Source organism: Dendrobates tinctorius, unplaced genomic scaffold, assembly GCF_039654945.1.
Source record: "Dendrobates tinctorius isolate UK_male_01 unplaced genomic scaffold, ASM3965494v1 ptg000083l, whole genome shotgun sequence".
Lineage (NCBI taxonomy): Eukaryota > Metazoa > Chordata > Amphibia > Anura > Dendrobatidae > Dendrobates > Dendrobates tinctorius.
In genome coordinates, this window is record NW_027361751.1 from 30,876,011 (window position 1) to 30,902,160 (window position 26,150).

Below are 26,150 nucleotides of genomic sequence, written 5' to 3' on the forward strand. Positions count from 1 at the left end.
AATTGAACCACTCGATTCATGCTGCCCAAAGCATAAACTGGTGCCAGGAAGAACATTTGCATTGAGGATTGTTATTCTCTGAAACACTTTGGCCTCTTAATATCATCTGAAGAGCCATCTGAGGACCAGAGGAATGGAGCCAACTAGTCCAGCATCTTCTCCAACCAACTTCTCCTGGCCCCAGTAGATCCCTACATACACACTTGGTAGACCAGCCTTTTAGAACGTGCAGACTGCTCTGCACCATGTCCCCAGCCCACTCTTATACAAGGAAGCATTTTACAGAAGAACACCCCAAGATGCCTTCATGCAGACAAGCACTGATTCACACGGCTCATGGTTTGGGCTGTATGAAGCAACCGACAGGTTCCCTTTAATTTATAGATTGATAGGCAAGATTACAACTTTTTTTTTTTTTTTTTTTTTTTTTTTTTTTTATATAAACGACCACCACAAAAGCCAGATTTAAACCAAGGATCACTTGATTGTGATATGCCATTTGGGTTTTTTTTTTTCCTACTTTGTTTTTGACCTGGTGGCAGGTCCTCTTTAGTCACCATTTGCCCCATCTTCCAGCCACAGGGTAACCTGTAGGCAACTAGCATTCATTTTCTCCTTGTGGCAATAGGGAACTTAAAGTTTTATTCCCCCTGCAGTAGCTTGCCTTCAGTCATCAGGTGCGGCATTTTAATCCCAGATTTCCACATTAAATATATATATTTAATCTCACAGCCGACAAATAAAAAGGAGTTGTCTAATAATGTAGGAAAAGTCAGGTCCTCAAGTCAGTGTAGCGAGGTTCCAAAGATCAGGAAACAGAACGGTATCCCCTTTATTAACTAATAGTCTAAGTGTACGCGCACACAGAGGTTTTATACAGTGATGCACCTGAGGTTTTTAGGCTGGGCAGACTTGAAAGAAAACAAAAATTCCTCGGTCATACCTGAAGCAGCTTTGCCACTGGGGTCCCTTTTTGGGGAAATTTAATCTTTAAAAAGAGTGGCTTCTAAGCTGCCCAAATGAATGTTACTCTTGACTGCTTCCCAACTTTGGAAGCCTGAAATGGGGAAAAGTAGCGACAAAAGGGAACATGTGCACAGCTTTGTCATTTTCACATTGCTGTGCATTATGTTAAACAGGCAGTTCCATGCAGAATCAGCCTGAAAGTCACTGTGAGCAATTACCCTGAGGCCAGAGTCTGAATTCATGAATCATTTACAGATCATGAGCCTCCTGGACCAAACCAAAGCCTTATGTCTATGGGTTCGATTCAGGAGAAGAGAGCCTCAGCCAGTCCATTAATGGGGGGGAATGAGAAGAAAAAAAAAAAAAAAAAAAGATTTATTCCCTTCAAAGAAAGATTAACACCATGTCACTAAACTATTGGAGGAAAAAAAAATGCTGCCTGTTTTTTTACAATATAAAGGATAGGGACAGCTTGGACTTTTTTTCTTTATGTTCTCTTTGCACGTATGAGAAGATGCAACACTGATGTTAAAAATGAACAGATCATAGATGCATGAAAGTCCGATCCAGCACACTGATCGTAAACTGAATTTTTTTTTTTTTTTTTTAAATATGGGGAAAAAAAAAAAAAACTTGGACCTCTATCTGAATAGGAGCCAAATCAAAGATATCCATTTCAGCCATATTATGAAGGTGCAAATATAAAAAAAAAAAAAAAAAAAAAAAAAAAAAAAAAAAAAAAAATCCTCAAGTTTAGAAATAGTTTTTGTAGCCACTAAGTGAACAGAGGAATATAAATATAAGACCTGGAAATTCAGGAACGTCTGGTGCAGCTTGTCATAACACCTCATCCCCCCATAAATTAATAACCTTACTTCAAAGATCAATTTTATATTGTATTTACCTTCTGGGGCTTTTGAAGCCGACTCGACAGCTGCGAGCCACACAATTCCCATAAATCTGATGCACAGAAAATCCTGCCTTTAACAGGCATGTGATTAACCCTCACAAGCGAGGAGAGGAACCAGCAGCATAGTGACACAGCTAATGGGATGCCTCTAACCTATACACTTGAGCAGTCATGTGTAGAGTACCCAGAGACAAGGGGTGGAAACACTTTGTAATTATTCTTCTAAGAGTCAAAGTGGAATCCTTTAATGTGAATCTGAATGCAAACAGATGAAGAAAGTGCAAAGAGTATTCACAGATGCAAGAAAGGGACCACAACTATACAGAGCAGTCCGAGAACCAAAGGTCTACATCCAGTCTGCGGCCACCGAACGTTTGGTGGCACAGCCAGACAAGTCAGTGGTGTTTAGCTCTATACAAGGCACTATTTGCATGGCACAACAGTTGCAGACTTATGCTAGAGTTACTAGGATAAAAGGGGTTTTCCTGGGAAAGGAGTTTCCAGGGAATTGGTGATAAAAAAAAAAAAAAAAGAAGGCATCACTAGTCCACCAAAAGGATTACAGCTGCCTGTAACAGGCTGCAGCGCTCAATGACTTAATCAATAATGTGCTGCAAAAGTCACGATTGGCAATTCATAGGTTGCAGTGGTCCTGCTGCGGTTGGACCAGTGACATCCTCTTCCTGTGTTAACCCAGGATGGGTTAATAGGAGAGGTTTTCTTCTCCATTTTAAAGCACAGCTTTAAGCCTCTGTGGAGCTCTTATTTTTTGCCCAGACAAACCCTTTAAAGAGCCGGCAGATGGCACCATGTTAACCTTTATACATCTCATTGCTATGTAGTACCTCTTTACAGGCCGCCGTATGACCTTCTGGATTGTCACCACTTCCCCTGCATCATCCAGCGAGATCGCTATGTGTGACACTGACCAGTGACCCCCCTGCTGGGTATCGCTGATCGTCCTGGAATAGCCAGGACACTTTTTTGATCACTTATCTCCCGCTGGCCAGCACGCATCGCTGCGTGACAGGCGGGAGACCAGCGATCAGCACGGGTGCTTAGAAACCCGATGTGTACCTTAGTTACCAGCACGCTGATGCAGAGAGCTGGTAACCAAGGTACACATCGGGTATCTAAGTGACGTACGGCGCTTAGAAGCCCGATGTGTACCTTAGTTACCAGCTCCCTGCATCAGCGCGCTGGTAACTAACAGTGACGCCGCGCGCTCGGCATCGCTGGTGAAGTGGTGAAGCTGCCTGTTTGACAGCTCACCAGCGATCATGTAGTGACTCACCAGCGATCCTGACAAGTTGATATCGCTGTCAGGATCGCTGGTGAGTTGCTATGTGTGACGGGGCCCTGAGACTGTGTGCAATCATTGACAAATATATGCACCCAATATTACCATGGAGAACACCCCCCAGCCATGCTGCCAGGGCATGAGGCTGAGCAGGTGGGTGATGACTTATGGGAACATTTGTTTGTCACCCATCTGCTAAACTAATAAGCAACAGTGATCCGTTCTATCCACCCACACCGCTGCCCGGGTCGGTCAGGAATGAGCAGCATTTACAGATGGAATGGGCCACCTACGTGCCCACACTGAGGACGAGTTCCAAACTTCTGGCTCTCCCCGTAGAGAAGCAAGTAACACAACTGCAACAACAGCTGAATCCGAGGAGCGCTGGAAACAGAGCAAGTGCTATGGGACAGGGGTCAAGAGAAGGAAGCCAACCTCCTGCTCCCATCACTCAAACCTTCTGATGGCAGCTCCTCTCAGCCAACACAGGGCACGCTAAGGAAGCTAGTGCAAGCAAGGAGGAGGCAACGCAACGACTACATCGCCTTCACTGTAACCTAGGAATAGAGAGCTGTCTACAAGGGTCTACATCAACAGCAGGATGGCAATGCCAGGCCACAAGTCTTGGTTGCTTTGAGGGGTTGTCAAAATAGATTAAAAGGGTCTGCTGTATTTAGCAGTGTGAATGAGACTTTAAATCTCACTTTCTGCACGGAGGGAAATATAAAAAAAAATTACCTATGGTATCAATCTTGTCTTACACAACTGGCAAAATAGGCAGCAAAATCCATAATTTACATATGCTGATTTTGCAGCAAAAGGGTCCAAAAAAAAAAGTAATGAGGAAAACATTGGTCAGGCACATGAAGTGGCCCTCTCTCCATTGTGTAACCATGACAGGTGCACACCACACATCCGGCCGACTTTCGGATATTCATCAGCTGTTGGGTGTTAATGCAGCACTTCGCACAAAGAAAAAAATAAAATGACCCCATGGAGTCTACGTTACAGTCAAAACAAAGAAAATCGCAGATAAACACACGCCGCATTCGGTACAGACTCAGGTACTGAAGAATCACTGAACAGATGTTCTGCCAACTCAATGGGCAAGTGGGAATTATTCCAGCCTCTTATGTCAGGAGCTCTACATTTTCATGAGCCAGCTTAAGTCTACATCTTAACAAGCAGCGCCTTGTTGGGGGGGGGGGGGGGGGAAGGGCCCCGAGATCCAACCTTACACATTATGTATTAACCATTGACAATTGTTCGACCAGAAACCAGAGACTGCTCAGCCGTGTACACGTGGTTATACCAGCACGTTCTCAACCTTCATGGAAGACGGCATGGTGAGGAGAGGTGGCAATACGCGAGCTGTGAAAACCAGACACCAATACCAGTCGTTTCTTCTCTGCTTAACCTCTTAAAGATCCAGCCTTATTTTATCCCCTTCTTCCAAGAGTCATAACTTATTGGTACATGTTAAACATTTTAAAAGCGCAGCGACTGAAAAATCAAAACTAAAAAAGTCAGGCGTTGACATGAGCTGGAGAACATCTGTACTAGGGCAACGTGTTGGTGCAAAGTCATCTTAACAGATTTAATAACTTTATATAGTGACAGATGAGACTTTTACAGACTTGGGGGGAAAAAAAAGTTTCGTTTTTTTGTGGATTGGGGGAAGGGTTGATGGGGGAAGGAGGAAACAAAAAGCCCGGTACATAGAAAGATATACCGACATGAACCCTTGGGCCTCCACCTGTGGCATGGGGGCCTATGGATACAGATCATACACAACAGGGACCCTCCTAGTGCCAAATATTAGGAAAGCAGCCTAAACCCAGAGTTAAATTTGACAATGGTATTTATGGGAAGTGTTATTACAAGTGTTACTGATAGCTACAGAACGGGGATGTACAGAATGACAGATTGCACCACCAGCCTCTTGTGAAATGGTTACAGTGACTAAGTAGCCACTTCTGGGACTATTATCAGCGTAAAATCAAAGGAAACAATAGTAAGGCTCACATACAACAGTTTTACAGGGTCGGGTGTATGGAATAAGCTTATATCACCACATCTGCAGTCAGCAGGTCATGCAGAGCCCGTCAGAGGGTCCTAATGTGAGAACCATGTTGTATTACATTAACCAAGGCCATTTTCCACAAAAAAAAAAAAAAAACACTACAAAAACAAAAGGAGAATATAATCCGAACTCTGAGCAGCAAAGACTCGATGTGCGACCCTCCTTGAACAACCCCCCTCTCCATCTGTGATAGCCGTTATATTATTACAATACTAATTTTTAGATGACGGTGTCATCTCCTCATGGTGGAGGGGAGGAGGCTGTCACAGATCTGCGCTTCAATAATTTGACCACCAGGACCTATAAATATCCATTGGTGGTTAGAGGATAGGTGGTTTTACTAAAATTGTAACAAAGATTTTGCATCAGGTCTGTCTGTAGTAGGGAACAGTTTGGACAAGACTGAGCTAGTAATGCGCCCATGTCAACTGTGGTGTCACCACCTACATAAGGACCAAAAGACCAAGCCACAGTGAAAACATGGAGAATCGGGATGAGCAGACAGCACCAACCTCTCCTCCAAAGTAAAGGGAAAATGTTGACAGATAGATCAAACTCGCCAATGCAAGTCTATGGCCCCATGGAAGACTTGGGACAGCACAAGATTGGCATCCTAGGGCTCCCTGCTATTCACCATTGGTTGCCATGAGAAGCTTGGAGGTTTTTTCCCTGTAGTTTTTACTAGCAACCAGTCAGTGGAGAAAAACCCTGACAAATTAGGCCTCTTTCACACTTCAGTTTTTTTACAGTCAATCCGCCAGGTCTTGAAAAAAAAACAGATCCGCAATTTTCTTTTGAGGATCCGTTTATTTCCCCATTGACTTCCATTATCGGCGGATTGTGACGGATTGCCGTCCGTTGCATCCGTTTTTTTTTGCGGATCCGCCAAAAGTTGCTGTCCGTCACCATCCTCAAAGATTTCAAAACTGAGCTTGCAACGTTTTTTCCCTCTGGCGCATCCTCCAGACACTGTTTTAACCCGAAATTCTCTCTCTCATTGGCAGGACCAAAATACAATTAGTGTTGCCAAAGCAAGAAAAGAAGTGTGGCAGGGGAGTGGTTTAGGGTAGTGGGGATGGGGTGTTGGGGGCAAAATTTGGGGAGTGATTGTCCATTTGGAGGAGGTCTTTAGTTCCGCTCATCTTATGACATGTGGTGACATATTGGGCGGTGACCACCATTGATTCTTCTTCCCCCAGTAGGATGCAGAGTTTCCTCTCCTCGTCCATGGATGGGAAGTCTGGGGTATGGGTGGTAAGTTTCTGGAAGTGGGAGTCCCTCACTGCTGAGTATTTGTTGCAGTGCAGCAGGAAATGCACCTCATCTTCCAGAGCCCCCTGCTGGCACAGTCTGTTCTCTCGTGGCTTGTATGTCTGTCGATGCCGCCCTGTTTCCACCTCTAGGTTGTGGGCGCTTAATCTGTATATACTCAGGGTCTGCCTGTCTTTGGGGTGGAGTAGCCTTTCCAGGTATGGAGCCAGTGTGTAGTCCCTCCGCAGTGACCGGTAGATGGTGAGTTTCTGGGAGTTCTCCAATTCACTCTTCCAACCCTCTATGTATTGCATCTTGCAGCTCTCTGAGATCTTTTATTTGGGCTTTAGTTAGGGTGTGTTGCTGACTTTGGTTGAGCTGGCTGCCGAGGTTCCTGGCTTGCTCTTGGCTCTGGCTCAGCAGGGCTTTATGATGGTAGGAGCTGGGGTTGCTGTTCTGTATATGCGCCTGGTGTGAGAGCGCCCTCTTGTGTATAGTGAGCCATAAGGGGAATCGGCCCAGCTCTGCCCGACAGGCTATGTTTGAGGTGCTGCGATGTGCCTGGAGGAGATATTTGCAGAACTACAGATGGAAGACTTCGGTTGGGCTGGAATCCCACTTTTTCTGGTCTGGATAGGTTGCTGGACCCCATACCTCGCTGCCATATAGCAGTATAGGTGTGATGACGCTGTCGAATATCTTGAGCCAGACTCTCACCAGTGGTTTGAGGTGGTACATTTGCCTTCTGATGGCATAGAAGGTCTCTCTCTCTCGGCTGCGATTCCTTTAAAATTCTTCATTTGTCGGATCCGTCAAAAAAACGGACGGGTGGCATCCGTCATCAGTACTTTTGGCGGATTATGACTGATGCAAAAAACTGAAGTGTGAAAGAGGCCTTAGACTGTTGTGTACAAGATGACATACAAAAAAAAAAAAAATAATGTGCATCTGTTTCCTAGGTTTTGCAATTTGTTAAGTTATCTATTCTATTTCTAAACACTTTCAGTGATTCCTTTGTATCCCCATTCATACAGTACACACACAAATTATACACCGTTTGAAAGGTAAACGTGCCCCCTTCAGCAAGAAGATAGCCAAACAAGCCACACATCCACAATTTGATCACAAAATGCAGTTTAAACATTAAGTTTCATAAACCTGCAGTAAGGAAAAATGACCTGCAGGTGGCACCACAGTACCCCATAGCACACTACCTATCACCACATTTGTAAACATGCACCGCTTTTTTGGTGATTACTTTGCCCCACACTCACAAAAACGATACACCATTTGAAAGGTAAACTTGCTCCCTTCAGCAAGAAAATAGCCAAACAAACCACACATTCATGATTTTATCACTAAATACAGTTTAAACATTCATTTTCACAAACCTGCAGAAAGACAATGACCTGCAGGTGGCACCTCAACCGGAAGACTTTTTTGGCCTCTACTTATCAAACCAATTTATTGCATTACCAATCTACATATACAAATACCTGTCTGTTCATCAGCTCATGAAATACATTTACATTTGACCAGCTTGCTTTTTCTGAAGTTGCCTGCGCCCCCAACGACCAATGTGCGAAAATTTCACACGGGTCAAGTTTGTGCCAGAAAAAAAAAAAAAAAAAAAAAGTTTTTATAGGTTTCACCATACACACTAGATGTCTGTAGGGTGAATGATGGTTCGGCTACCCGCCATCTTCTCTACATGGGAGTGCTCCCGTGTTCTCTATGAGACACCTCTACTGCTGCAGTAAAGAGGTTTCCGCTGCTTTAACACTGATGAACCATCCTTAGGACAGGTCATCAATGCCTGATCAGTTGGGATCCAACACTCAGCACCACCAATGAGCTTTTATCGGTGTCGACTACAAGTGCTGACTTGTGGAGTTGGCCATCTTCCGATAGTGGCCGCCACAACTCTGCAATCGAGTAGTTCTGGCCAGCGGCTGCTGCCGACACAGATAATCCCCGATTGGCAGGGGTGTCTGACCCCAACCGATCAGACATTGATGACCTATCCTATGGATAGGTCAGCAATGCTAGAGTAGTGGGCAACATCTAAATTACCCAAAAGTCACGTGTCAGGGCCTCCCAGCTGGCATTAAGGAAGAGTCAGACAACTGTATAACTAGGGTGAGGATTGCAACACAATCCTCGGACTGGCAGTCAGCTCAACCAAACAGAATGACAGCATGTATTTCTATGCAGCTTCCACACTCTGGTCCAGAGAGCTGACGGCCAGTCCTCAGCCACATTATAAGGCCGTCTGACTCTTCCCTTTAAGGGGCCTTTACACATAGCGATATCGCTAAAGCGTCACCGATTTTGTGACGCAGCAGCGATATCGCTATGTGTGATACTTACCTCCGACTGGCTCCCCCGCTGTCTGTCACTGATTGCGCAGCTCCATTTCTCGTCCGGAGCTTCCTGCTGGTGCCGAAGAGCGACGCATGGACGCGGGCAGGAGGACGTCAGGATCGCCGCGCCTGAAAGGTAAGTGACAACCACTACTGTGTCGCTACATCGCTGTGAGATCTGCCTGTGTGGCAGCTCACTAGCGACCATTTGGCAATGCACCAGCGATCCTGACCGGGTCGTATCGTTGTCGGGATCGCTGGTGCATCGCTAAATGTAAAGGGGCCTTTAGTTTAATGTGTATGGGGAGGTGGGGCTTGAGTGAAGAAAATATAAAAGGGTGGAGAGGATACCACTTTCTACACAGGTAAAGAAACTAACGCCCAAAGAGTTGTCCAGACATTTCATAAACAAGTTCCCTTAATCAAAAATAGCCCAGACAAAATGGATTTTCTGAGCCAGCAACACTACCCCAAGACAAATCAGAATTTCTTGGAGGATCTGCCTCATGCACACATGGAATAAGGAAGGACCAACCACATTTCAAAGTCATATGAGACCCACCACATTTACATTACAATGAGATGTAATAAATTCACAGTACATTGGGGGATATTGGGAGAAAAATGTGATAGTCGCTCTGGATCCTCCAGGGCCCAGAATTAATTCTACTTTAGAAAATCAGGGATGAAGCACAAAGAAGAGCTCTGATTATGATTTTGTTTACTCTGCGATCTTCTTGAATTATTAACAAACACATTATGCAGCACTGTTCTCCTCGGAGCTCACAAAAGGCCCACTGTTATATACCACTTGGCAGGAATTCATTCAGGCAGTGGGTGCTGCTACTTTAAGAATTAAAGAGCTCTAAAAGCCACCATTCATCAAATAAATCTTTCACATCCCTGCAGCCAATGAATGTTTCCTGGATCGTACAGACCTGCCATGTGCCAAGTGCCGGGGAGCTTGAGGTGACCTCTTAAAGGAGAACATTCTCGAGGTTGCAAAAGACAAGGTCTTTCACCAGTTGCAGGATGCTAATCTTAATCTGATATACGGTAACTCGAGCTGCAGTAAAAGTATAAAACACTTACAAGCATTAACTTTAAAAAGCAGTTAACACTAAAGCGCAAGTCCGTGCCACCCTCCTTGGTGCCAACTGCAATTCAGCATATCACTGATCAGGTGTGGCCACCATGAACCCTGCCCCATGGGCAACAGATACATTCAGCTCAACTAAATAGTGGAACGTCCAAACTGCAGATGTGTGTGGGATTACTGTTTGCTTTGAGGCCAGATTTACAGCATTTTATAAGTCAGGCTTCAATGGAAATCTTTTATCAGAAGTTAGGCACAATTACAAGACAAACCCCTATTAATAAACTTGGCGCATCTTTAGGTTCTCCTAAGCACAGAAGACAATTTTCCCATATCAAACAGCCTAAAGGCCCTGTCACACTAAGCGAGATCGCTGCCGAGTCACTAGAACTGACGTTATAGCGATCTTACCAGCGAGATCGCTGTGTGTGACAGTGACGAGCCCCCCTGCCGGGTATCGCTGATCGTGCCCGAAGTGTCTGGACATTTCTTTGGTCGCTCATGTCCCGCTGAGTCGCTTGTATCGTCACGTTTGACACCTAGCCTAAAGACCTCGTTAGCGACTCAGAAGCAAGACAAGGCGGGGATTAGCGTTCCCGTTTCCACGCCTACCTCAGCTCCGATTGGTGGTCACTACAGCGTCATGATTGGCGGGCTTCCTTTTAAAAGAAGCTAACAAAGTAGCGCTTCAGTTCTTTGTTCCTGACCCGGGTGTGTCCAAGTTGAGATCCTGTTTTTGTCCAACGGCTGCGACTCCATTTTGGATCATCTGCTTTTCCATCTTCGTTGCTTCTCTAGCCAGTTAATGGTTGGTATTTTTTGAATGAAATGGAGCGCTAGTACGTCACCTTTTAAATGCACGGCCAATCAGGACGCGTCAGCGTCCACCATTCAGAGCTGAGAGGGCGCGAGAAAGGGAGCGCAATCCACGCCTGTGTAAATACAGCGTCAGACAGTACATCCCTCATCGAGGTGTGAATCGTCAATGGAACATGCAGTGTGACAGGGTCCCAATGACCACCGACATCGTTACAAAGATCGCTATGACATGCTAGATCGTTGCTCCGTCGTTGGGTAGATTGGACTGTCTGACATCTCAATAGCGACCACATAGCGATGCGGCAACGATCCCTGTCGTGTCGTATCGCTGTCGGGATCGTTATAGCGTCGCTAGGTGTGACGGGACCTTAAGCCATACCTGACATTAGGCAGCCATATTGTGGCTTGAAGTAAAGGTGCCCAGACAAATACAGCAAGTTCAGCTGAATTATCTAATGTTTAGGTGGGTAATGGGGCTGACCCCAAACAAATGTCGGGGGAAGAGAAGGCCACTGCCAGTGAAGTTTCAATGGCCGATCCTCCAGACTGCGGGTGCTTCTCAGAACCCAGGAGCAATCACGCAGATCCAGGTGAAAGGGGGGGGGGGGGGGGGGGGGGGGGGGTCGGTTTGAATGATAATTCACCAAAATATGCTTGTATAAAACTGGCTATTAAACAGTCAATAAATAGTTACCAACTGGTGGAAGTTTAATAGCCCATTTCTACAAGACGACAAAGGTTAATGTAGATCAGATCGTATAGTAAGCATAGGTTGATCTTGTTGGACACTCCAGGTCCTGTTTACATAGAACGACACACTGCTGATAACAAGGATTTGTATGCAGCACAAAAGATCATTTCACACGACGAACAATACTTTTGCTCCTTAATCTAAGGCTGGTTTCACATTTGCGTTTTTTTGCGCTGGAAAAAACGCATACGTTTTTTCCCCTATATTTAACATGGGTGCGCATACCTGCGCGCTGGCATGCGCACGTATGCGATTTTCGTGCGCTGCGTTTTTTTGGGGTGTGCGTTGGTATTTTCCAGACGCAGCATGTTGCATTTTTTGGCCCTACAAAAAAGCGCATGCGCACATTTTGCGCTAAAAATGGCCATTATAGCCTATGGGTGCGCATTGGCATGCTTATGTATGCGTTTTTTTGCACAAGCGGTTTTTTTTTTTTTTAACCATGGAATTTAGGGGTTTGGGTTAGAGTTAGGGTTAGTTAAAGGGGTTTAGGGTTAGGGTCAGGGTCAAGTATGGTTTGGTTAAGGGTTAGGGTCAGGGTTAAGTATGGTTTGGTTAAGGGTTAGGGTCAGGGTTAGTTAGGGTTTAGGGTTTGGGTTAGGGTTAAGTATGGTTTGGTTAAGGGTTAGGGTCAAGTATGGTTTGGTTAAGGGTTAGGGTCAGGGTCAGGGTTAGTTAGGGTTAGGGTCAGGGTTAGGGTTAGTAAAGTCATGGTTTGGGTTAGTGTGAGGGGCCACCTAATGTTGGAAAAAAACGCAAACGCGGTAAAAACGCACTAAAAACGCTGCGTTTTTTTCATGCATGCTCATAAAAATGCTTGAAAAAAACGCAGCAGTTGTATGCTTTTGTATGCGTTTTTTGATGCGTTTTTTTTGCGGGAAAAACGCGCTGCAAAAAAAAGCAAGTGTGAAACTAGCCTAAGGGTCCCGTTTCACTTAGCGACACACCAGTGATGACAATGATACGACCTGTAGGGATTGCTAAATGATCGCTAGTAAGCTGCCAAACAGGCAGATCTCTTCAGCAACGGAGCAACGATCCAGCGATCAAACACAGCGATGCGAGCTGGCCAGTGGGACGTCGAAAAAAATGGCCTAGGATATTCCTGCATGATCAGCGATCTCCAGCAGGGGGGCTGGTCACTGCTGCGTGTCACATGTAGCGAGATCGCTGCTGCGTCACAAAATTGGTGACGCATCGGCGAACTCACTAGTGATCTCGCTACGTGATACGGGGCATTAAGACAGCCTGCAAGATCATTGTGAGATGAGCGCTCCTGTAAACACTTATCAAAAATCTGTATAAATGCACACCTTTAGCCACACTCAACATGGCTGCCTAAAAATTATCCAGTTTGGAGTATGTCCAATTGCTGCACATGAATGAGGACTTTAGAAGCAAACATCTGGTAAAAGGCTTAACACCACTTGTTCGTTTTTAGAAACCAGTTACCTTATGAAATGGGAGACAGTCAAACAGGATTTTTTTTCTACAGATTCTGCAAAAACTAGACAAAAAAAAAAAAAAAAAAAAAAAAAAAAAAGTCTTTATGGCAGCAGGCAGGGGCTGTGCGGATGCCTAGACGCCATGAAGACATGGCATTTGCTAAATATTTATTTCCTAGCCACGGAGGAGGAAAAAGCCTGAACTGTTACAACACAACATCTTGCCACACAGGATATGGTACTTTGAGGAAGTCAGGAGTCACATGGGAACCTGCTTCCCTCAGATAATGGGATGTGAGGCACAGGAGCACAAGAGGAAGGGTTATGTTGACAGACACAGGGCCGCGAAGGGATCCTTGTGCAATTTCTTCACTTCCCATGGCTTCTGCTTTACCACTGCAAAATGACAGCAGGAGCACAATGAAAGCTTCCAAGAAAAAAAAAAAAAAAAAAAATTAAAATAAAAAAACTACAGGAATCCGCTCTGCCACAGGCATATGAAACACAGGGCCATTTATATAAGCTGCAAACAGAAATTCAGACTACGCTCCAACATACGACATTTAGCTAAAACTAGAGCGATACGAGAGTGGAGGAACCACAGCTAATTATCCTTACTTTTGATAAAATGGTCCCAAATGTTTGCAGCTTCCGAGTAACGGTAATCAGACTGCTAGAGAAGGGAAAAAAAAAAAAAAAAAAAAAAATTCAGGCATCGATAGCCGACAGCCTTTCACCGACTCACCCCCCCCCCCCCCCCCCACAAGTATAAGGCCATACATGCGTTTCCAAAGCAGAGTGGAGAAAGCTTCTGCCAAAGAGTTGGTGGCGGCGTAATGCCTGGATAACCAAAGGGTCCATCCAAACTGCATGTCTTAATTATAAAGCTGCTGCCAGGATCACAATAACTCCCCCACCAAACAAAGGGATTAGAAGGTTCAACTCTAAAGGCCCCGTTACATTTAGCAATGCACCAGCGATCCGACCGGCGATCCACCCCGGTCAGGATCGCTGGTGCATCGCTAAATGATCGCTAGTGAGCTGCCACACAGGCAGACCTCACAGCGATGCAACAGCGATACAGCAGACGATACTCACCTTTCACACTCAGCGATCCTGACGTCCTCCCGCCCGCCTCCGCGCGTCGTCACAGCAGGAAGCGCCCGACGAGAAATGGAGCCGAACATTGCTGCGCGATCAGCGATGGGACAGCGGGGGAGCCGGTCGGAGGCAAGTATCACACATAGCGATATCGCTATGTGTAAGACCCCCTTAAGGCTAAGTGCACACGCTGCGGATTGGTCTGCGGATTTTTTACCTGCGGTTTATCAACTCTAATGGAGGAGATGGTAAACCGCAGCAGAATCCGCAGCTTTTCCGCAGTTAAAAATCTGCAGCATGTGCACAGCATAATGTAAATCCCATAGGATAAAAAGCTACTGTACACTGTCTGCAGAACTGCTGCGGCCAAAACTGCAGCGTGTGCACATAGCCTTACTGCCCAATCCTTATGTGCCTGACATGAGTAGTCAGGAATGGTTGGGCGGACCCCCATACACATTAGATGGCTGGCAAAAACCCCTAAAATGGGAAGATTCGGCACCACTTGTGTGTATGGTGACTAATTTCAAAGAGTTACAACGTCTGACAACTGTCAGAACTGATACCGAGGCAGCCATCTTTGTAATGCTATAGGCCACCACTATAGTCTGCCTCTCTCACCATTACAATGACTGGTTAGGCACAATAGATCAGAAAAAAAAAAAAAAACCTTCGCCCACAAAACTTGACAAGTAATTACACAAACCGCTTTATTGTGATGAAAGTTTTAGTCAGCTTATTACTTCATAAGATAACATCTCAGGCATCTGAGGAGGGGGCGTCAGAAGAGGACAAGCCCAGAAACTAACAGGCTTCACAGGTTCAGGGTTACAAAACAGACATGGGCGAACACGCATGACAGAAAATTTCTAGAATAAGTGAGGATATCGCTGTACGTATGACAGAAATATTCCACAATAAACATGGCTGGTTTCTTTTCTTCACCGTTCTGCCAAGTTACACCAAAATTCCATCATTAAATGCTGAACTAGAGCAATTCTACATAATATGAGCAATATCCAAGACAGAAGGCCCTCATTAATTACATTTATTAGGCTCATGACAGGCTGCACTTTGTGTAACCCATAGCAACAACCGCCATCATGGCTCTTCTGGTTGCCGTGGGCGATACATTATGGCGCAGGTTTCCTGCTCAGTACACGTGTACAGACCACACTGATGGCGGTATATATTTGGGATTATCCATACATGTTAGTATCTATTACCAGCAGAGAGCGAATGCCGCATGTTTCCTTCACAAAGGGCGACACCAAACACCCACTGAAATGAGGAGTCTGCACACGTGTGACCCAAACTAACGCTGAGAATGATAGTGACAGGCGACATTGTTATTTACATGTGAAACTCGCGGTTGAGGCGGCAATGACACCATGGGGCCAGAGTCATAAGGCACCACAAGTCACAATACATGACCTTTTTAGCAGCCTTGAAAATAAGCAAGCATTTATGAAAAGAAAAAAAAAAAAAAAAAAAAACACTACCACAGAATGCATAAAACAGGGCTATAATGGAGCCAGTAATGCGGCCATTAATCAGCAGGCCTTGGACTCCTGCACAGCTCGGGGAATGCACCGCTCGCCGGTGTGCACCAGGACCTCTCTCAAGGTTGAAGATAGATAACACCATATTATTGTATTTAAAGCAAGTGCCTGAGAAGGTCGTGGGGTGGGGGCATATTTTGTTTTTGCAAAAGGTCATTGGAAGTGCACTTGAAAAGTCTGGGAAACGTAAATGAATGGAAAGAACCAAGACAGACCGGCAAGTTCGTCAACATTTCGACAAATCTTACTGAGCGTGATCCAAAGTAAACGGGGATTGAACAGTTGTTTCAATGGGCACAGAAAACTGACGCAACAGCCATGACAGTGCATGGAAGGCCCACCCTGCAATAGTTTAGACTTTTCTGAGCATCTGACGAGTGTGATGTCCAAGGCCTCCGATGCCTGGACCAGGTACATGTTCTGCCCGTGTTAGATTATGGTTCATGGTTTATGGACAGGATCTGTAAACGCAAATATCACATTGATGGCTTCCTATTACTATTAGTTTTTTACTGGTAGGTAAAGAAAAAAAATGTCAGTTTTTTAGTGCAGAGGGGGAGGAAAAAAAAAAACAAAAAAAAACTGAGCACTGGGTGTAGAAACAGTCAACCAATGACTAAAATCTGATCATACTTTGCTGAAAAACAAAGCCTAATCCTTAGCGATCACTGAGGGCACATTTCTCGTTTGCAGGATTTTGATAATTTTTTTAGGTCATTTTTGCTTTTTTGTCTTTTTAGTTTCCACTTCTGCAGAAAACACTTAAAAATTGCACAAAAAAAACCTGTGTGCACCAAATTACAAATGGTCTTAATTTTGCATTTATTTTTATGAGCTCTTCGTGCAAAAAGCTGCACGTTTTGCAAAATGGTGCAATATTTAAGCTGGAAGGGAAAAAGCCACTCTGCACATGGAAAAAAAAATGTTAATTTAAAAAAAAAAAAAAAAGCTAAAAACGCAGACTTTTCCACAAAATTAATGAGCATGCTGCGTTTTTGGCCCAGGAAAATAGAAAAAAAAAAAAAACTGCACAAAAAGTGCGGAATTCATTTAAAATGAATGGCATGCTTCTTCTATGCATTTTTTTTTTTTTTAAAGCGTTTTGACTGGGACAAACGCTTACGTGGGCACACAGCCTAAATGTTTATGCTCCAACAACCCCTAATAGTCTGGCATCCTAAACTTTTACTGTGACTCAAATGGCAGCAATAGTTGCTTCCAGATATTTTTATCTTTGGCAGATATATATATTTTTATAATTATTCCATCCAAGTGGAAGCCAGTTAGTAAGCAGAGTACACAACGCAAAGAGCTGCAGTGCAAAAGCATAGGGGAGAAATAATCTGGACCTCTCATGAGCCCAGAGATGGATTTCTGAGGTTTAAAGATTTCCAGTGATTGATCAGAGCAGAAAAGTCACCAACACTGAAGAAACCGTCAGGCAATCATTCTACTTGTGCGACTATTTGCTTTATCGGCTACGAAAGGAAGCATAAAAGTTAGCTGCATGCATTTTACTAGGGCCATGGAAGGTTCTGGGCCGCACCTTTTACCTCCTTAGCCGTGTCCTTCACATATAATTTTGCAATAAAACTCGTTTATTTGCACCTGGGTTTCTAAATGCCCCAGAGTCCTATTTCCATGCCAGTACCGACAGTGAGCCAACAGATTCCTCTGTCTTCTCTATTCCACAGCTGGGTGTTGCCCGTCGTGCCAATGATTTAACCAACAGCCCTTCCCAAATTCACATGATTTTCCACAGGGTAGGCAACGAAAACAGCAGGCAGACATGTTTGTATATGTGACACGCAGGCCGATACCCACAACATATATACATCCTGCACACAATCCGCTTTATTCACCAGGATATCATGACCTTTTGATATAAGCCCAATATTAAGCATCAGTATGTTGTAGTGCAAGCGAGGGAACACAAATCACCGGGTCCTGATGCCCGTTGCTGTACTTAGGCCAATTCAGATTACTAGATGCAGGGGCAGTCCCTGGTACTACCAAATGTTTGATGGCAAAGTGAATTGGCAGCCGCCGCACAACAGGCAGGCAAAACGCTCACAAAGAGCAAGGGTATCACCAAAGTCGTAGTCTCCGCAAGGAAAAGAATGATCATCTGGTGCTACATCACAAGGACAAGGTCTGCAGAGTCTCCCTCAAATCAACCGCCCGGAGCGCCATCTGAGCCGCACTGAGACGTTACCATCCTGGAGTTAGTCAACTCGTACAGAGTCCTGTGTGCAAATATTTACCACCCCACCATGTGTCTACACCCACAGCGCAGATAACCAGGCCTAGGCCGCCCTCTAAATAAACTGGTCTCCGGCTTACAAATAAAATCCGTTTAAAAAAAGGTCGAAGACATCGATATGATCTCCACTCACATAAACATGACACAGGAATCTATACTATGTATGGGTTTGCCCTTGGTTACAATGTGTGAGAACGCAGCAGACGCCATCTTGACGTGAGCAGTATAAAATAGCAAAGGGGACAACAACAACATTTCCCTGGAATGTGGGCAATCCTCATACAATGCTTCAAAGGCAGACAGCGGGGGGTGGACGGTCCAGAAAATAATTACCGTAAATATGGCCCAGTTTTTGGTGTCTGCAAAAACAAAAAAACAAAAAAAAAAAAACCTGAACTGAGACCTTATAGTCCCAAGGAAGCCCATAGCGCACTTCCACAAGACATCAGTACAGCTAGGTCTGTATTTATTTTACACACTAAGGCCACGTTCCCAAGCTCAGTATTTCATTCGTATTTGTAAGCCAAAACCAGCAAGAGTGGGTGATAAATACAGAAGTGGTGACGTGTTTCTATTATACTTTTCCTCTGATTGTTGCACTCCTGGTTTACCTATATACTCCTGTATATACTTAAAAGTTTTACAGAAGAGTATTGAAACACATACTGATGTAAAATACTGCACGTGTGAACGTGGCCTAAAGCCCCCATTACACACAGAGATCGCTAAAGCATCACCGATTTTGTGACGCAGCAGCGATATTGCTATGTGTGATACTTACCTCTGACCGACTCCCCCGCTGGTTATCGCTGATTGCACGAGAACGTCCTGGGCCGTTTCTCATCGGCCGCTTCCTGCAGGCGCCGACGAGCGACGCGTGGACACGGGCGGGAGGACGTCTTCATCGCCGCGTCTGACAGGTAAGTAACGACCGCTGCTATGTCGCTGGTGAGATCTGCCTGTTTTGCAGCTCACTAGCGACCATTTAGCGATGCACCAGCGATCCTGACCGGGTCGTATCGTGGTCGGAATCGCTGGGGCATCGCTAAATGTAACGGTACCCTTACACAGGTCTCACAATCCAGATTGCTGGAGGAATCCTGAGACGTCCTGAGATAACATGCAAACTGCAGGAGCCCAGTGCTGCAATACTACAGTGCCAACTAGTGATGAGCGAGTATACTCGTTGCTCGTGTTTTCCCGAGCATGCTCGGGTGTCCTCAGAGTATATTGGCGTGCTCAGAGATTTAGTTTTCGTCACCTCAGCTGCATGATTTATGGCTGCTAGACAGCCTGAATACATGTGGAGATTGCCTGTCTAGCAGCAGCCGCCAATCATGCAGCAGAGGCGACAAACTAAATCTGCAAGAAAGCCAAAATACTCGGTGGACACCTGAGCATGCTTGGGAAAACCCAAGCAATGAGTATACTCGCTCATCACTAGTGCTAACCACCAAACGGCCCACATCTGTAGCTGTCTACGACTGCAAAATGTGTTATTAAAAAGCACAAGACCGTGAAAATGCACACCAGACAAGGCTATTCTGCGGATCTTAAAATCTGAACCACAGTCCTCTTTCAGTGCAGAGAGAAAAAGTAAAAAACCTGCAGATAAAGCCAATATGGACAAGTGTCATGCCCATGTCCGGTACGATGCAGATCTGTGGTATTTGTGCCATGTTATTATGCCTGAGCTATACGAAACTGTGCCCAATTGTGAAGCACATCAGCACGCCCTGATCATGGGAGCACAGGCCCACTCCCTGCCTGTAGGAGAATGCCTCATCTCCAGAAAGGGCCTTCTCGGAGCTTGGCCTGCACGCCTGTCTCCAGTAGATTGCATCTTTTTCTTATTTATTGCCCCTTGGCTTTATTTTTACAATGAATTCCTAGCTTAAAAAGCAATCAGCCAAAACTCCCTCCCTGTGAACTCGGCTGTCATCCCCCACCGCCTGCGTGCAGAGTCAAGCACAGACAAAAACTCCTCGTCAATGCCAACTAAAGAGGTGGGTTCCTCACAGAAACCACAAATGTACCTAACGACTACAAGAATGTGCCAGGAGAAAGATGCAAGAAAAGGAGACGCAGCTAGAGACAGAAGGCAGCAACCCTCTAGGTGGTGCTAAGGGGTGACCGGCCGAGATCCTGAACAGTACGGCCTTGGTCCAAAGATCTATACTGGTATCAGACGTTATAGATCAAATGTAGCGTAGTCAACCTCCATTAGATATGAGGGGCAGTGTAGCCACCGCTTTAGATGGCAGTAATGATCCAGGGCGTCCATTTTCCCAGCCTTACAGAAATAGAGCACTGTCGCTTTAAATCTGCCGCCTGCCCAGCTTTGTCAAGTCTCCTCTATTTAATGAGCCCTGAAAGCACTAGAAGAGCCGCCTTTGTTTGGTTTCCTTTCAAGGGGGTGACGGAAAACTGAAAAGACACAAACATGAAAATGAGAACAAACCAGAAGACGCCTGACGGCTATTTGAGATGTGCGACCGCCATACATGACGCGGACCCTCCACTCCCAGCACACAGACTTCTGTATTGTTCCCAGTAGATCGGCATTACACTCTAATTATCCGAACATAGCGCTCCGCCATACCAGGCAAAAACGACCAGTGCCCCGATAAACTGGCACGCAGGTCTGGGCAGTGACCGACCACATGCCTGGACCGGTGGCCAAAGCTGCCTGTGCCAATAACAAGGTATGGGCTGGAACAATACAAATACAGGGATAAGAAGCGAGGCGGCAGAGGAGGGGGACATGAAAGGTGCGGATTGTTTTCACTCCCTCGTCCTGACAAGAAGCAGCTCCATTCTCAGCTTGGCTGGCACAATGCAGCACAGCACTGGGGTGTGATCCAGCCCTCGCCACCCCCTCTCCCCAGGCACACACCACCCTGCCATGCAGCACAGCCCACCGGGAGATGCCACCTCTCCTTTCTCCCAGACACCCAAATCTTCAAAGACACATCCACGCAATTAGTAAGGAACAGTCCAGAGACAAGAAGAGGACAACCTTGATTTAAAGGGACCGCTAACCCCGACATACAATGTTCGGCTGATGTCAGTAGTCACAGAACATTGCTGTCAGAGGGAGCAGCGATCAAGAACAGACTTCATGGACTGTCAAAAATCCCAATGCGTTAAATGGATGATACCAGGGAACAATAGACTGTACAGCAGACAGACAACGCATTTAGGCTCTCTAAACCAATACAAAAAACCTCGATGAGAAGGACTAATGCCACCCACACAAGATGAGAGCCATCATGTCAGGGATCATAGTTTCAGGCGCCCCCTCAAAACACACCTGTTCAGAGCGGCCTATCACGTTCACTAATCAAAGTCATTCTCTGTAAGTGTGCGTGTGTAGCCCATTCACTATCTCCATCCATCCCTCACTCCCGCAAGATGGCTGGACCTTCATTGTAAATACATCATTGTAAATACACACCTGTACTTTGTATCTCCCCCACCTCATTGTAGATTGTAAGGTCTCACGAGCAGGGTGGTCTTATTTTGCTTTAATTATTGTATTGTTAACGTTGTTACTTATGACTTGTGTCTTGAAACTGTAAAGCGCTGCGGAATATGTTGGCGCTATATAAAGATTATTATTATTATTATTATTATTATTATTATTATTATTATTATTATTATTATTATTATTATTATTATTATTATTATTATTATTATTATTATTATTAGATATAGTCACATCACTGGTGGCCCCTGACAGCCTTTGTTTACTTGTCCTACATGATGTCATATGCATTCACATGACTGCTGCTGCCAATCAGAGAGCTCAGTGCCAATGTTTGCTTGTATAGCACAGGATCATTGAGGCCAGTGACTGACTGCAGCGGTCACATGGGTGTACACGACATGTAGAACAATAAACAGACTGTCAGTGAGCACTGGTGCTCTAGAAGGGTCGCTGCAGTTACTTATTTCAGTCTCTTGCCTGCTGTTATGGAGCAGATATAAGACGTATGCGAATGCCAAGCTGAGACTAGATACACGTGACAGGCTATGCACAGGACTGACACGTACACCAGAGATATACAGCAGGACTGGCACACAGCACCAGGCTGTACAATACACAGGGTCACATACAGAACAGCCCTCACTAGTGTCACATTAATGACATCCACACACCAGCCTGTGCCGAGCACACAGCATACACACACACGACCAGCCTGTGCCGAGCACACAGCATACACACACACGACCAGCCTGTGCCGAGCACACAGCATACACACACACGACCAGCCTGTGCCGAGCACACAGCATACACACACACGACCAGCCTGTACCGAGCACATACATAGTATACACAGACGACCAGCCTGTACCGAGCACATACATAGTATACACAGACGACCAGCCTGTACCGAGAAGTGGCATACACACAGTATATACACACGGCCAGCCTGTACCAAGCACGCGCACACACACACACACACGACCCGCCTGTACAGAGAAGTGGAATACACATACAGTATATACACACAGCGCCAGCCTGCACCCGGCAGGGACACGGACGGACGCGCCAGCCTGCACCCGGCAGGGACACGGACGGACGCGCCAGCCTGCACCCGGCAGGGACACGGACGGACGCGCCAGCCTACACCCGGCAGGGACACGGACGGACGCGCCAGCCTGCACCCGGCAGGGACACGGACGGACGCGCCAGCCTGCACCCGGCAGGGACACGGACGGACGCGCCAGCCTGCACCCGGCAGGGACACGGACGGACGCGCCAGCCTGCACCCGGCAGGGACACGGACGGACGCGCCAGCCTGCACCCGGCAGGGACACGGACGGACGCGCCAGCCTGCACCCGGCAGGGACACGGACGGACGCGCCAGCCTGCACCCGGCAGGGACACGGACGGACGCGCCAGCCTGCACCCGGCAGGGACACGGACGGACGCGCCAGCCTGCACCCGGCAGGGACACGGACGGACGCGCCAGCCTGCACCCGGCAGGGACACGGACGGACGCGCCAGCCTGCACCCGGCAGGGACACGGACGGACGCGCCAGCCTGCACCCGGCAGGGACACGGACGGACGCGCCAGCCTGCACCCGGCAGGGACACGGACGGACGCGCCAGCCTGCACCCGGCAGGGACACGCACAGAGCCCACCATAAAGGCCCTGTGTCCCGCAGACCCCCGGCCGCAGAGCTTTGTGTGCAGACCCCCCTCCTCGCCGGCTCCTCCGCCGTCACATTCCTGCCTTTGTTCTCCGCGGAGGAGGTCGGGGCTCCGGTACATGGTGTGTGATCGCGGGGCCGGGACTCACCCACTTGCAGGACATTGTCCACGCAGCCGCCCTCCAGGAGCGCGATCCCCCGGCGGAAGGGGAGTCTGTTCTCATCGCTGCCGTCTGCTCCGCCTGTCACCGCCGCTGCCACAGCCGCTGTCGCCGCCACTGAGGCCGCCCCTGTGGACGCAGTGCTCCCCGCCACTGTGCTCGCCCCCCCGGAGGAGGCCCCGTCCTCTCCGCCGGTGTTAAAGGACGAGTACATGCAGATCTCCCTCTCGCTGCGGGGGAAGGACCAGTAGACGATGCGGCGCTGCACGGGCTCCGGGATCCTCTCGAAGCGCTCCTCCACCCTCTGGAAGGGCCACTTCTCCGCCACCTTGCGGGCCGCGATGTCTAACAGGGACTCCGGGTTCTGTGTCTTTCCGGTGTGACCGTGCGCCGAGCCGCTGGCCCCGCATTGGGCCCCTCCACCAGCCGCCCGCTGGCCCGGCCTGCAAGCCGAGCCGAAGCCTGGTCTGCAGCAGAGCCGTTTTGCGGGAGGCTGCTGACCGCGCTCCGCCATGATCGCACCGCGTCTGAGCAGCCAGCGGAAGTGGCCGCACGTTATAAACTGGGGGGAGGAAGGGCGAGCTTGGCATAGAACATAGCGGCGCAAAAACCACGCCCCTCCGGCGCGTTACCACGCCTAGCCTAGTGTAACCACGCCTTTAGATTGCCCGTAACGCCCACTTTACCTGGTAAACACGCCCATTTCTCACACTTGACACGCCCATCCAGAATTGAAAATAAGATTAAATATCGTGACGTCAAGGGAAATGGGCGTGTCCACAAACATCCACCTCCCATTAGGAAACGTAAATAGAGGAGTGGAGGCTGTATGGGAATTAGAGCACGAGTGGGCGGCGGGAGGTGTGACACGGGGAGGGCTGGCCTTTGATGTTCTCCACGGCCTTTGATGTCGGACGTGACCGGGATATCGCGCCTCCTGACGGGAAAAACAGGAGGACTCTGCGGAAAGGGGACGTGGGCGTGGCCGAGGTGGATCAGGGCTGTGGGCGTAGCCGGCTGAACCTTGTGACCTCGGCTGGCGAGGAGCCCCGGCGGCGAAGGCGGCTGCTGACGTCACGGCACCTTTCAAAACAAAAGAAATGTGGCAGAGTCAGGAAGTGAGAGAGAGGCGAGCGCTGACAGGGGGCGGGGCCAGCAGCGGACACACCCTCGGGAACCCTGTGTGTGCCGGGAGCCACAGCGCGTCACGTGACGGGATACAGCTGTGCGGTGGCCCGCGGAGAGGCGGAGAAGCGGCGGCCACAGCAGACAGGGGCCCCGGGGAAAGGTCTGACCGGGCCCCCAAATGATAGTGCGGCCTGTGCTGATCACCTACTGTCAGTGCCCGGGGGTGAGGACCCGCCAGGCTGCGCTCACAGAGGGGCTCACACTACCAGCTAAAGACCAACCGGACATCCCCTTTAACCCCTTCACTACCAAGGGTGGTTTGCACGTTAACTCCCGGGCCAATTTTTACAATTCTCACCACTGTCCCTTTATGAGGTCATAATTCTGGAACGCTTCCATGGATCTCGGTGATTCTGACATTGTTTTCTCGTAAGTCACATATTGTACTTCATGTTAGTGGTAAAATTTCATTCATATAACTTGCGTTTATTTGTGAAAAAAATGGAAATTTGGCAAAAATTTAGCAATTTTCCAACTTTGAATTTTTATCCCCTTAAATCACAGAGATACGGCACACAAAAAACTTGATAACTAACATTTCCCACATGTTTACTTTACATCAGCACAATTTTGGAATAAAATTTTTTTTTTTGTTAGGAAGTTATAAGGGTTAAAAGTCGATCAGCGATTTCTCATTTTTGCAACACCATTTTATTTTTAGGATCACATCACATTTGAAGTCACTTTGAGGGGTCTATATGATAGAAAATACCCAAAAGTGACACCATTCTAAAACTGCACCGCTCAAGGTGCTCAAAACCACATTCAAGAAGATTATTAACCCTTTAGGTGCGTTACAGGAATTTTTTGAATATTTAAAAAAAATGAACATTTAACTTTTTTCACAAAAAAAAACTTCAGATTCAATTTTTTTTTATTTTACCAAGGGTAACAAGAGAAATTGGACTGCAAAAGTTATTGTGCAGTTTGTCCTGAGTACGCTGATACCTGATTTGTGGGGGGGAACGACTGTTTCAGCGCATGGCAGAGCTCAGAATGGAAGGAGCGCCGTTTGACTTTTTCAATGCAAAATTGGCTGGAATTCAGATCGGACGCCATGTCACGTTTGGAGAGCCCCTGATGTGCCTAAACAGTGGAAACCCCCCACAAGTGACCCCATTTTGGAAACTAGACCCCCCAAGGAACTTATCTAGATATGTGGTGAGAACTTTGAACCCACAAGGGCTTCACAGAAGTTTATGACGCACAGCCGTACAATTAAAAGATCATATTTTTTCCACAAAAATGATCTTTTCACCCCTAATTTTTATTTTCCCAAGGGTAACAGGACCCTAAAAGTTATTGTGCAATTTGTCCTGAGTACGCTGATACCCCACATGTGGGGGTAAACCACTATTTGGGCACATGGCAGAGCTCGGAAGGGAAGCAGCGCCATTTGACGTTTTTGGCTGGAATTGAGATCGGACACCATGTTGCGTTTGGAAAGCCCCTGATGTACCTAAACAGTGAAAACCCCCCACAAATGACACCATTTTGGAAACTAGACCCCCTAAGGAACTTATCTAGATGTGTGGTGAGCACTTTGAACCCTCCAGTGCTTCACAGAAGTTTATAACGCCCAGGCGTGAAAATAACAAAATCGTATTTTTTCAACAAACATGATCTTTTAGTTCCCATTTTTTTATTTCCCAAGGGTACCAGGAGAAATTGGACCCCAAAAGTTGCTGTCCAACTTGTCCTGAGTACGCTGACACCCCATATGTGGGAGAA

At 47.0% G+C, this 26,150-nt stretch overlaps 1 protein-coding gene and 1 long non-coding RNA gene across 2 annotated transcripts in view; one reads left to right on the plus strand and one right to left on the minus strand.

Annotated features, from left to right (window-relative positions):
- ZSWIM6 (zinc finger SWIM-type containing 6) overlaps nucleotides 1-23,808 on the minus strand; it is a 115,166-nt gene extending 91,358 nt beyond the window's left edge. Inside the window, exon 1 of the mRNA XM_073584273.1 lies at nucleotides 23,220-23,808. Within this exon, the coding sequence (XP_073440374.1) occupies nucleotides 23,220-23,745 (526 nt within the window). The 5' untranslated portion in view covers nucleotides 23,746-23,808. The remainder of the gene's footprint in view (nucleotides 1-23,219) is intronic.
- A 280-nt stretch (nucleotides 23,809-24,088) lies between these two features.
- LOC141097185 (uncharacterized) overlaps nucleotides 24,089-26,150 on the plus strand; it is a 41,826-nt gene continuing 39,764 nt past the window's right edge. Inside the window, exon 1 of the long non-coding RNA XR_012233868.1 lies at nucleotides 24,089-24,788. This is a non-coding gene — a long non-coding RNA (uncharacterized lncRNA). The remainder of the gene's footprint in view (nucleotides 24,789-26,150) is intronic.